Here is a 12,955-nt window from a genome sequence, read left to right as displayed (position 1 = left end):
TAGATTCTTTCTTCTCTCACTGCCTCTTATTTCCAGAAATTGGATAATGTTATTAACTCTATTGTGACATTGCCAAGTTTAGTTACAAATCAAGGGATATTATTCCAATGATTTAGGAAATCAGTACTTTTTAAATGACATTGAAATTACCTAAATTTCACAAATGGTTTTTCTTTCTCCTACAAAGTAAAAAGGAAGGGATGAATAAAGGTATAGGCCTGACTTCAGAGATTCTTCTCATTTATTGGTTCTGATGGGTAGAAAAACCTGTGTTTCTATATTTTTCTCAGGATAAGAAAAGGATATTCATGAGGTCCCTGGCCTGTCATTAGTTCAAATAATAGCTCATGGCTTGGCTTCATGGGAATTTGGGGAGTTTGATTATGCAGAAGTGAAACCACAAGATTTTTAAAAGTCAGCTCAGCCTAAATGAACAGTGCAAAAAGGATTGGATAGTTTTGCTTAGTAACCAACCAACACTTACAATTTCAAGTATCTAAGTAGAGGTTGGTAGGCCACTTCTCAGGGCTATATAGAAAGGGTTCCTGCACTGATCATTTTAAATGACTCTTTCAGCTAAAGGATTCAATAAGTTTTAAGTCTTTCCTTGATTCAAAGAGTATAAATTCAAAGAGTATGAGCTCTATAATTGAGAGTTCCCATTAATATCTATTACTGGAATGTCTCTTAAAATAATTAGCAAGAAATGAGAACTCACCTGGCTGGAGACTGAAAAGCAAAATGAACAGTTTCATTGACTGGCATTTAGTTTGTAAAGTATTTACCCTTCAAGTAGTTTGGAAAAGTTTATATATATATTTCACAGCTATATTCATATCTCAATAATCCTATCAAATACATAATGGCAGAGGATACAGTTAGAAAAATTCAGAAGAAAAATAAATAATTTAAATATATATGTCAAGAATCTTTAAAATGCATATAACTCCATTTTGAGGAATCTATCCTAAAGAAATACTTCGAATTACAGAAGAAAAATTGTATGCACAAAGATGTTCATAGGATGTTTGTTACAGAAAATAACAGAAATTAACTCAAAGGTACAAAACTAATAAACTGAGATAAATACTTGATATAGCAGTATTTGACCACGAATAGTACCTGGGAAGGGCTTCCCATGTGGCTCTAGTGGTAAAAAATCCACCTGCCAATGCAGGAGAGATAAGAGCAGATTGGATCCCTGGGTCAGGAAGATCCCCTGGAGGAGGGTATGGCAACCCATTCCAGTATTCTTGCCTGGAGAATCCCACGGACTGAGGAGCCTGGTGGGCTACAGTCTATGGGGTCACACAGAGTCAGACATGACTGAAGGGACTTAGCATGCATGCACGCATTGCCTAGGAAATCTTAACATTTTATCCCCAAATATTTTCTGTAACTTTTAAACCATTGAAATTTCATAAAAAGTAAAATTATAATGGCTTAAGAAATTATACAAAGAATACCATTAGCTGAAAATAAGAGCTCAGTTCTCTTAATTACTAGTATTCAATAATGTCATCCCTTGGTTCCCTTACAGATGAGGAAATAAATCCTTCTCTCTGGAAAGCTCCCAATCAGTAGCATTAACCTGGAAATCTGAATTGAATAAATATTACGTGCAAAGCACTGCTATGTGCACTTCAAAAAGGAAAGAAGTCTCAATCCCAAGCGTCTTACAGAGGCAGGCAGAAAGTTGAGACTTTAACCACCCAAGGACACCTTAGAGATAGGGGCCGCTCCCAGGCCTCAGAGGATGGGAACTTTCAGGTATCACATCAGAGGAAATATTGATCATGAAGACAGAATAGGTCAAAGTAAACTAAGTATGTTTTCAGAAGAAAAACAAGTGTGCATGCTCAGTCGTGTCTGACCCTTTGTGACCCTATGGACTGTTAGCCCACCAGGTTCCTCTGACCATGGAATTTTACAGGCAACAATACTGGAGTGGGTTGCCATTTCCTCCTCCAGTGGATCTTCCCAACCCAGGGTCGAACCCACATCTCCTGAGACTCCTGCATTGCAGGAAGATTCTTTACCGCTTGAGTCTTTGGGGGATATCTGAACCCTTCAAGTAAGGAAATGACAAACCTTGTTGTGTTCCCAGGGGCTTGTGTGGTCCGAGATGCCACTGGGAGCGTGAATGACACCATCATTTCTGGGATGAACTGCAATGGTTCAGCAGCCTGTGGGTTAGGCTATGACTTCTCAAGATGTCGACATGAACCGTGTCAGTATGGGCTGATGAACAATTTCCAGGTTGGAACTTCAAAAATTAATAATGTTTCCTGCTATTGCTTCCATTTTTTAGAACATCATGTGTAATGAAACTTCTGACTCTCCAACAGATTGGTTATCGACTGATTCGAATTCAGCAAGGAATAGTTTGTGTGGGAGGAAAGGGAGTCCTATAGGCATTCATTATGTGGTTACACTCACTGTGGTGGTGCGAGAACAGGCAGTTGTATGAATTGCGTCACCCAGGGAAAGATTACCACCCGCCATTATGCATCTTCCAATCAATCATGTAAGATTTCCTGGTGGGCAGCTGGAGAGACTTCGATTAGTTAGCACTTGGAACGCATTTCATGCCTGGGCTTCACTCAGGAAAAGCCTCTGTGATGGTCCTGGAGTGTATGGAGGACAAGGCCAAGAGGGGAACTGTGAGTGGTGGAAAGGGGAGAAGAATGAGGGGCGGGGAAGGAACCAGGGAGGTTGGGGAGACTGTGGAACTTAAAACAGATTAATTTGCCTGAATGATTGGTGAGCAGAAGGAGAAGCAAATTTGTTGTCAAGGCTTCATTCATCTACTTTAATAACCAACAAAGAGAAATTAACTCAGCTGAAGTCATTATTACAAATATGGCTTAAATTGATAGAATCTCATCATGTCTCAGACCTAAAATTATGTTTAATGAGCACAGGAAAAGCAAAGATTTGAAAAGCTTCTATGTGCAGGAAGAACAAGAAAGGCTAATGCCTTTTAAAAAGATTGGTAAACAGCTGAGTCCCTCCCTAGACTTTATTAAAATACCACTTTCTGCTGGATAGAATTTCCCGTTGACCAAGAAACAGATGCCCAGAAAGGACAGAGGGGAAAAATACAAAAATCCTTGAAATCATTTCCTTGTTTATTCTTTCCAATATCTTCTGGACATATTGTGGTGAGCATTTGTTCCTTTTATCCAAAAACAGCAACAACAAAGGCATCTCCATTTTGAAAAAAAAAAAAAAAAAACTATTAAGAACTCAGAATGAAGCAGGGGGGAAAACATCTGATTAGAAGCAATTAGCTTACAAAAGAGATTCGAAACCCCAGAAAGTGGAAAGGGAAGCATTTGCATTAAAATTTGGCTCAAATTTCTGTTCTAACTCTGTTGGATGAGTCTCCTTACTTGAACCTCTCTCCTCAAGGTCATGAGCATGGTGTCAGGGTTCGGCCCCCTCATCACTGCTGGGATCTTTTCTGCAACGCTCTCCTCGGCCCTGGCCTCCCTCGTCAGCGCGCCCAAAGTGTTCCAGGTGACATACGCATAAGAGCACGTGCTTCTCCCTCCCTCTGAGATATCCGCTCTCACTGGTGATCATTTTCCATCATTTTCTGAAACAGTTTAATGTTTGCATCTGGCTCTGATGCTATGTCTGGCACATAGTCGAGATCGATTCAAATAATATAAAGAATGATAAACTGCAGTGTTAACTTGTGCTTCATATTGTGTATCACTTCGTCTTTTCCCCAAATCTTGTTTGAATAGCCCAGGGAAAATGACTCTGCATAGATATAAATGACGAATTTCTCCTCTTTTCCATTAGGCTCTGTGCAAGGACAACATCTACAAAGCTCTGCAGTTCTTTGCAAAGGGATATGGGAAGAACAATGAGCCCCTGAGAGGATACTTTCTCACTTTTGTTATAGCCATGGCGTTCATTCTTATTGGTTTGTAGTTTTCTTGTTCTTACTGAAAGCCAACAAATTCTTCCGATTACTCATAGGGTTTTCCGGTGACCTTGAGAAATTATCTGTTTTATGTCTAATACTGCATTTGGGAATATTGCAATCTAAGAAGGAAATGAGAAATCCTTGTGTGTGGAGGGCCTTGGAGGACTTGAGGTGGGCTTTGGACTTTAATCTCTTCTTTGAATCTGAATGTTGGGAATCCATCCAACCAAATGCAACTGACTTCTTCCTCTGACCTGCCGGATACTGTCTAATCCCACGTTGCCTCCAGCTGCCACCTGTCCTTACATCTCCTGGCCGCCAGCAGTAGAGCTGAAATGTCTATTCTCAAAATGTGGCCTGCTGACCACAAAATGTGGTCATCTGTGGATCTGGAAAATTGTGGACTGGTCACACCCAGTCCCACAGCTAGAATCTCTGGTGATAAAGAATCCGAATTTTTACAAGTTCCCGAAATTCATAAACCACTAATATTTGAGAACCACTTACCTCGGCTCTTTCTCCCTAAGCAATATAGAAACAGCTACATAATCTCAAAGAGGCACACACCTCAAAGTTAGCCTGCACATCCCTCACTCCTCCTTAAGGTACCACCATTGCAGGTGAGCAGAAGGCAAGGATGATAGTAACTATGCGTACACAGGCAGAGTCAGATTCAGCAGTAGTGCCAGACAACGAGGGCTTCTCCTCATCCCGTAAACTCAGAAAGTGACTATAATTCATGCATCCTCATAAGATTTCCACAAGGTTGAAGAGGGGAACATATGACTCTCCCTGTCTACACATAATTACTTTTTTTTTAAATCTATGTTAGATTTAAAAAAATAAATAAATTAAAAAGTAATTATGTATATATATGTTTCAATTATAATTTAAACTTTAAGACTTCAGTTATTGTCCTAGACTTCAGTTAAGTGATCAAATAGCCCCAGATTTTTAAAATTGCATACATTAAATAATAGTCTTAAATGTCACTCTTTCAGAACGCAGTGGATCAGCTTCATGGTGACAGCTTTGTGGCAGCTATTTTTGCCTACCTCCTTGCTGACATCCATGTTCCTACAGTCACACTCAGCTTCCACCTGCATCTTCTTCACTGAAGGTGGTAGCTGTCTGATCTTCAGATAAATGAGAACATCTCTAAATTATTTTTTATATCATACAGTAAACATCCCAGCTAGGATTTAACCATACTGGATATTTACCTACTGAGGCAAAACTTTTTTTGGCAAACCTTCAGAGGTAAAACTCTCTAGAGATGTAGAAAAGTAGGAGTGACTAACAAAAATTCTGAAAGTCAGAGAGAGCAAGCTGGGTATATGCAGAGATATATCCTGTTAGATGGTTCGGATGTACAGGTGTTTAACTAACCTGTCACCCTGTAGAACATTTTGATTCCATGCATGCTCAGTCACTAAGTCGTGTCCAACTCTTTTCAACCCCATGGACTGTAGCCCGCCAGGCTCCTCTGTCCATGGGATTTCCCAGGCAAGAATACCAGTGTGGGTTGCCATTTTCTTCTCCGACAGATATTCCTGACCCAGGGATCAAACCCACATCTCCTGCATTGGCAGGTGGATTCTTTAACACTGAAGCACTTAGAAAACCCTTTGATGGTATACAAAGCAGATAAAGGGCCCTGGATTTGGTACCTCTGCGATAGCTACAGGGAATTTTGTCATCTGCCTGGTTTCCAAACTTTCTATCCACTTCCACTTGAATTTTCTGTGGGTAGAGATCTTGATTGTCCATTTTATTGGTGAGTTTTCTTGTTTCTTACTTTATAGAAATTTTGGCTGAAAATACATTTCAAATGAGTGCAGATCCAAAGAAAAATCACAACCTTCTTAAACTTTGACAGATGCTAGCTATGGTTTCAATTTCCAAATAAAGTCAAACTTCCAGACTGTAACAGCTGTTCAGCCCCTGGTCTCATCACTCATATGTACACACTCAATTCTGCTTCCTTCACAGCGGAACTGAACACCATCGCTCCCATCATCTCCAACTTTTTCCTGGCCTCATATGCACTTATTAACTTCTCCTGCTTTCATGCCTCTTACGCCAAATCTCCAGGTAAGTTGACTTTTCAAAACTAAAATAAACCTAAGCAAACAACTCCGTTCCTCTCAATAAGATGAAATAAGTCAGTGAAAACCACTGAATCTGTGTTTATATGCTTCCTTATATCCTAGTGGGCAGTGTAATTCACTTTCTTTTGGTGAGTTGGGGGGTGACTTCTGAAACAGAAAAAGAATCATTTGAGCAATGGCCTTTTTGACCAACCGTAAAGTCAATTTTCTCCTGCAGCAATAAATTATTCATTGCAAGAGAAACCACATTTATTGCAGCAGTAGAAAAACACCACTATTTCTTTCCAGGGTGAAAGTGACCACAGAAGTGGAATGAATGTGTATATTTGAAACTTTCTTACTGTCAATTTGTTTTCTGCCCATGGTGCAGAAGAGAAGGATGAGTAGTTCCCATAATTACCTGCTGAGTACAGGCAGAGCAGATTCACGCTGAAGCTGGTGACACCCCTGCACTCCTCAGACTATTGTTTAAAGTGGTGAGAAGTTTCACACCAAAGAACCTCCCCCTGTCTTTGTCACCTCTCACCTCTTCTTTGCTTCCACTGGCCATTAGAATGTTTTCGCCTTTCCATCAGAAGAGAGTAGAAAATTCTTCACTACAAGGACTTTTGTTAAGGATATAAACACATCTTCACTTTTTAGGGTCTGCCAGGAACTCAAGCCTCCTTTGGAAAACCTCCTGCCAAAAGATAGATGGAAGGGGAGCCTTCATCTACTCAAGGCCACTAGGCTCCAGAAGATGACAGAGGAAGTTTTGTTTCTGTTTTGTTGCCTTGTTTTAAGCAGAGAACAGGAGGTTCTAGTCAGTGAAGATGACAGATGATAGAAATGTGTGCTTCCACGCCACGCTGGGTTCCTTTTTCAAAACCGCAGTGAAGTAATAGAGGTTGGCAGGGGTAAGAATGGAAAGCAATGAGGAAAGAGGAAGAGGGAAAAGGGGAAGCCTAGAAAAGCACAGAGATAACATGGATACCAAACCCAAAAGATGACTCTCTCTTTCTCCTTCCCTCTCTTTCTCCTTCCCTCTCTTTCTCCTTCCCTCTCTTTCTCCTCTCTCTTTCTCTCTCTGACACACAAACACCCACACACAGAGAAAAATAAAGGCATTTCCAGTGATGTTCTTGTAGTGTGATTTCCATCTTGTGGCCATTTTGGAGATTGCTTCTGAAGAAAGAAAGCTCTGTTGTATTTTGGCAACTCCAAATTTAAAAATATACTTTGTGTGTGAGTGTGGAGACTCAGTCGTGTCCAACTGTTTGCGACCCCATGAACCATAGCCCGCAAGGTTTCTCTGTCCTTGAGATTTCCCAGGCAAGAATACTGGAGTGGGTTGCCATTTCCTTCTCCAGGGGATCTTCTTGACCCAGGGATCAAACCTGCATCTTCTCCACTGGCAGGCGGATTCTTTACCCACAGACCAAATGTGCCCTTCAAGTCACAGCTTCTTTACCCTGATTGTACTGTCTCCCAGCTTCTTTCAATTCAGGGAACTAATAGAACACAGTAACCCCCCATGCATGTATGAAAATATTTCTCACTGTGTATTTTCATTGCAAATATTAGTGTATCGGGTTTAAAAAGCCGTTGCAGAAAAATTTCTCCCTCTTTTGCCATAGACTGTTGTTTCTGAAAGGGCAAGCACGATCCTCTTAGGGTGAGAGAAGAGCTAGCAAGAAATAGCGGATATCTGATGGCTGCTCTGCCTTCTCCGCAGGAAAAAGCCCATTATCTTAACCTCCTCTTTCTTGAGCCACTAAGGTGTCCCCGCTGGCCTGCTGTTCCCCACTCTTTCCATCTCTCCTGCCTCCTTTCAACTCTTGATGACATAGATACCAGATGCTTAGGGTTTCGTTGTTTGGGAAGAAATCCTGGCATCCAGGAAGTGTAGAGGGGCCTCAAGTGACACATTTTCTACATTTCACAGCATTATTTTTTGGTGTGATTACATCTTCATAAGCCAGGGACCAAGACACAGAAAACTAATAACAGAGTTAGGAACTTGATCGAAAAGTTCTGATTTTTTATGCTAGGGAACAAAAAACAAAAAACATGTTACCTATAGTCTAAAAATACACAGTGGTATGATGGTATAGTGTGGACATTTTTCTTGTGCACATAGATTTTTTATTTTAATTTCAGGATGGAGACCTGCATATGGTATTTACAACATGTGGGTGTCTCTCTTTGGAGCTGTTTTGTGCTGTGCGGTCATGTTTGTCATCAACTGGTGGGCAGCTGTCATCACCTATGTCATTGAGTTCTTCCTCTATATATACGTGACTTACAAGAAGCCAGGTAAGATAAGAAGGATTGCACAGAGAGGGTTTCCTTAAGCACTCTCGAACTATCCATTCACTCAACAAATGTTTATTTGGCACCTCCCGTGACTAGGTGTGCCATGTGTATGGCAGATATTAATAATGTAATATGATAATACAATAGTTACCCTTGTTGAACACCTATTGTATACTGTGTGCCACTGAATTCTCACAATAGTGCTGTATATTAGGTATTATTAGTCTCGTTTCAGAGATGAAGAAACGAGTTCAAAGAGGTGACCACTCACTGAGGTGACCATCAGGATGAGAAGCAGCTGATATTTTAATGGGAGTGTATTGATATCAAACCCCATAAGCTTTCCAATGATATAATCCTTCTATATCTGATAAATGAGATATAATGCCTGTCCTCAAGAAGCACAGACTCATACATAAGCAATTAACTATATAACAGTATAGCAAGCACCATGAGAGTGACATGAACAAGTTACTGAGAAAAGGAGAGGAAGTGACTAACCGTGATTATTGTTAGTCTAAATCAAGTCTGACTCCTTGCCGCCCCATAGACTGTAGCGCACCTGGCTCGTCTGTCCATGGAATTCTCCAGGCAAGAATACTGGAGTGGGTAGCCATTTCCTTCTCCAGGGCATATTCCCAACCCAGGGACTGAATCCGAGTCTCCTGCATTGCACACGGATTCTTTACCACCAGGGAAGCTCTAACTGTGATTAGCGTTGTCCAAGAAAACTTCACTCGGCAGGTACTTATAAATACCTGTTGAATGAACAAATAAGCTACTTAAAAAAAAAAGGCAAGAGACCAGGGGTTGGTTAATCAGATGGAGCCAGGGATGGCTACTGTAGGCAGAAGAAAAGAGCGTGAGTAAAGTTAGGAAGCGTGCAAGTATCAGGCATATTTAAGGATTGCCAAGGCTTATGAACAGAGAAACCTGGTGGGCTACAGTCCATGGAGTTGCAAAGAGTCAGACACAACTGAGTGACTAAGCGCAGCATACACCAAGGCCTTTAGCATGATGGAGTCCTCAGGTGGTGAGAAGGGGCTTGACGTGAACCTTGGAAGGTGAGTAGGTTGGGCCAGATAAACAAGACACCTAAATATCATGCTAAAGAATCTGGAGCAGCAAGAAGGTGCCGTTGATCATTCAGTTGGATCTGGACTTCAGATGTTATCTTTAAACCCAGTGAAAGGGATTGACGCTTGGAGAGGCTAGAGATTGAAGAGTACAGTATTCGGCGGTCCAGTCTCAGGGGCCAGACAGACCCTCAGCCACCCTCACATGCTCCTGACCCTTCTACACAATTATAGTAGAAAAGAGAAGATAGTAACTATTTTGAAGAGTTTGGTTTTGTTGTTTTTCTTTATTACTGTATGGTATTTGTAATACAGGTATGGTGGTGGTGGTTTAGTCGCTAAGTCGTGTCCAACTCTTGTGACAATGTGGACTATAGCCTGCCAGGCTCCTCTGTCCATGGGATTCTCCAGGCAAGAATACTGGAGTGGGTTGCCATTTCCTTCTCTGCTAAATGGGGCTTAGTGGCATTGACCTAAATGGGCCGTGAAGGGGCTCAAGAGAGACAAAGACTCCTAAAGTTCTTGACACAAGGCTTGGTACCCAGCAAGTTTTCCACACACAGTACTTTCACATAATTTATGTATATTAATATTAACCCCCTATAGTGTACAGTCTATAGGTTTTAACAAATTTACAATCTTGTAACTACCACCACAATCAAAATAGAGGACAGAGAGCTTCCCTGGTGGCACTCAATATGTCAGCAAATTTGGAAAACTCAGCAGTGGCCATAGGACTGGAAAAGGTCAGTTTTCATTCCAATCCCAAAGAAAGGCAATGCCAAAGAATGCTTAAACTACCGCACAATTGCACTCATCTCACATGCTAGTAAAGTAATGCTCAAAATTCTCCAAGCCAGGCTCTAGCAATACGTGGACTGTGAACTTCCAGATGTCCAAGCTGGTTTTAGAAAAGGCAGAGGAACCAGAGATCAAATTGTCAACATCTGCTGATATTTCCAAGAGAGTTCTAAAAAAACATCTATTTCTGCTTTATTGACTATGCCAAAGCTTTTGTGTGGATCACAACAAACTATGGAAAATTCTTAAAGAAATGGGAATACCAGACCACCTGACCTGCGTCCTGAGAAATCTGTATGCAGATCAGGAAGCAACAGTTAGAACTGAACATGGAACAGACTGGTTCCAAATAGGAAAAGGAGTACGTGAAGGCTGTGTATTGTCACCCTGCTTATTTAACTTATATGCAGGGTACATCATGAGAAACGCTGGGCTGGATGAAGCACAAGTTGGAATCAAGATTGCGGGAGAAATATCAATTAACCTCAGATATGCAGATGACACCACCCTTATGGCAGAAAGTGAAGAAGAACTAAAGAGCCTCTTGAAAATGAAAGAGGAGAGTGAAAAAGTTGGCTTAAACTCAACATTCAGAAAACTAAGATCATGGCATCTGGTCCCATCATTTCATGACGAATAGATGGGGAAACAGGGGAAACAGTGGCTGACTTTATTTTGGGGGGGCTCCAAAATCACTGCAGATGGTGATTGCAACCATGAAATTAAAAGTTCCTTACTCCTTGGGAGGAAAGTTATGACAAACCTAGACAGCATATTAAAAAGCAGAGACATTACTTTGCCAACAAAGGTTCGTCTAGTCAAGGCTATGGTTTTTCCAGTAGTCATGTATGGATGTGAGAGTTGGACTATAAAGAAAGCTGAGCACTGAAGAATTGATGCTTTTGAACTGTGGTGTTGGAGAAGACTCTTGAGAGTCCCTTGGACTGCAAGGAGATCCAACCAGTGCATCCTAAAGGAGATCAGTCCTGGGTGTTCATTAGAAGGACTGATGTTGAAGCTGAAATTCCAATACTTTGGCCACCTGATGTGAAGAGCTGACTCATTTGAAAAGACCCTAATGCTGGGAAAGATTGAAGGCAGGAGGAGAAGGGGATGACAGAGGATGAAATGGTTGGATGGCATCACTGACTCACTGGACATGAGTTTGGGTGAACTCCGGGAGTTAGTGATGGACGGGGAGGCCTGGCGTGCTGCGGTTCATGGGGTCACAAAGAGTCAGACACGACTTAGTGACTGAACTGAACTGAAATGGTGGTCCAGTGGATAAAAATGTGCCTTGCAATGCAAGGGACAGCGGTTTGGTCACTGGTCCAGGAAAATTTCACATGCCGTGGAGCAGCTAAGCTCATGTGCCACAACCACTGAACCTAGGCTCTAGAGCCCAGGAGCCACAGCTACTGAACCCACGTGCTGCAACTAGTGAAGCCTGAGTGCCTAGAGCCAGCAGATCCAAAGAGAAGCCACCACAATCAGAAGCCCATGCACTGCAACAGAAAGTAACCCCTTCTTGCCACAGCTAGAGAAAGCCTGTGCATGACAATGAAGACACACCGCAGCCAAAAAATAAAATAAATCTTTTTTTAAAAAGAGAGGACATTTCCATCATGGCTAAAAGGTTCTGTGCAGTCAATTTCTTCCCCCCAACTTAGCCCCTAGCTATAGCTTTTCTGATTTCTGTTCCTATATTTTTGCCTTTCCCAGGGTGTTATGTAGAACCATAGAGGATGTAGCCTTTATATACACTTTCTTTCACTTCACATGAGGTTTTTAGATTCATCCATGTTGTTACATGTATGAGTAGTTTGTTCCTTTTTGTTGTTGAGTAGTATTCCATCATATGAATATTTCTCAAGAATTTTTAAAATATATTCACTAATTGAAGAATTATATCTAACCTGGTATATCTAATTGTATTTATATCTAGTGATTATATCTAAAGCTGCTGTAAATATTCACACACAGGGCTTTATGTGAACGTATATTTTCATTTCTCTAGAGTGGAATTTATGATTACAAAGTACACATAACTTTATAATTAACAGCCAAACTATTTTCTAAAGTAGCAGCATCATTTTCCATTCCTAACAGCAATAAATTTATGTCTCAGTTGTTCCGCATCCTAGGCAGCACATATTATTGTCAGTTGATTTCTTAAAAAAAAAAAATTCTAATTATGTGGTGTACTAAAGATGTAATGTACTGTCTTATTGTGGCTTGGTTCGCATTTTTTCCCAGTGACTAATGATGTTGAACATATTATTTGTCATCCATATATCTTCTTTTATGAAGTGTCTGTTTAAATTTTTTGCCTATTTTTTGAGTTGTTTTCTTATTATTCATTTGTAAGACCTCTGTATATTCAGGATACAAACCCTTTCACAGTACATCTTTTGTAAATGTTTTCTATAGGTCTGTAACTTGTTTTTTAATTTCCTTACAGTTTGTTTTGAAGAGCAGATATTCTTGATTCCTCTAAAGTCTGATTTTTCATGTTTTATGGTTTGTTTGTTTTTTGCTTCTAATCTCTTTCCCTAATACAAAGTTACAAACTATTTCTAAAAGTTTTAATGCTTTAGATTTTTAATTGATATCTCATCATTTTGAGATAATTTTTGTATATGGTGTGTGAGGAATGGCTCAAGGTTGATTTTTTTGCATATAAATATCCAGTTGATTTATAGGGTTCTTATAAGAATGAAATGACGTAAGGT

General features: G+C 40.5%; 1 protein-coding gene across 5 annotated transcripts in view; it reads left to right on the top strand.

The window, feature by feature from the left end:
* SLC12A1 (solute carrier family 12 member 1) overlaps positions 1–12,955 on the top strand; it is an 87,850-nt gene that overhangs the window by 31,098 nt on the left and 43,797 nt on the right. For all 5 annotated transcript variants that reach the window (XM_060418605.1, XM_015097058.3, XM_060418604.1 and 2 more), the window contains 5 exons: positions 2,108–2,259; positions 3,415–3,522; positions 3,814–3,937; positions 5,933–6,034; positions 8,191–8,346. In XM_060418605.1, the coding sequence (XP_060274588.1) occupies positions 2,108–2,259; positions 3,415–3,522; positions 3,814–3,937; positions 5,933–6,034; positions 8,191–8,346 (642 nt within the window). The remainder of the gene's footprint in view (positions 1–2,107; positions 2,260–3,414; positions 3,523–3,813; positions 3,938–5,932; positions 6,035–8,190; positions 8,347–12,955) is intronic.

This window comes from Ovis aries, chromosome 7 (genome assembly GCF_016772045.2).
Source record: "Ovis aries strain OAR_USU_Benz2616 breed Rambouillet chromosome 7, ARS-UI_Ramb_v3.0, whole genome shotgun sequence".
In the NCBI taxonomy this organism is placed as follows: domain Eukaryota; kingdom Metazoa; phylum Chordata; class Mammalia; order Artiodactyla; family Bovidae; genus Ovis; species Ovis aries.
Note: the sequence above shows the minus strand (reverse complement) of the source record. Positions and strands in the feature narration are given on the sequence as shown.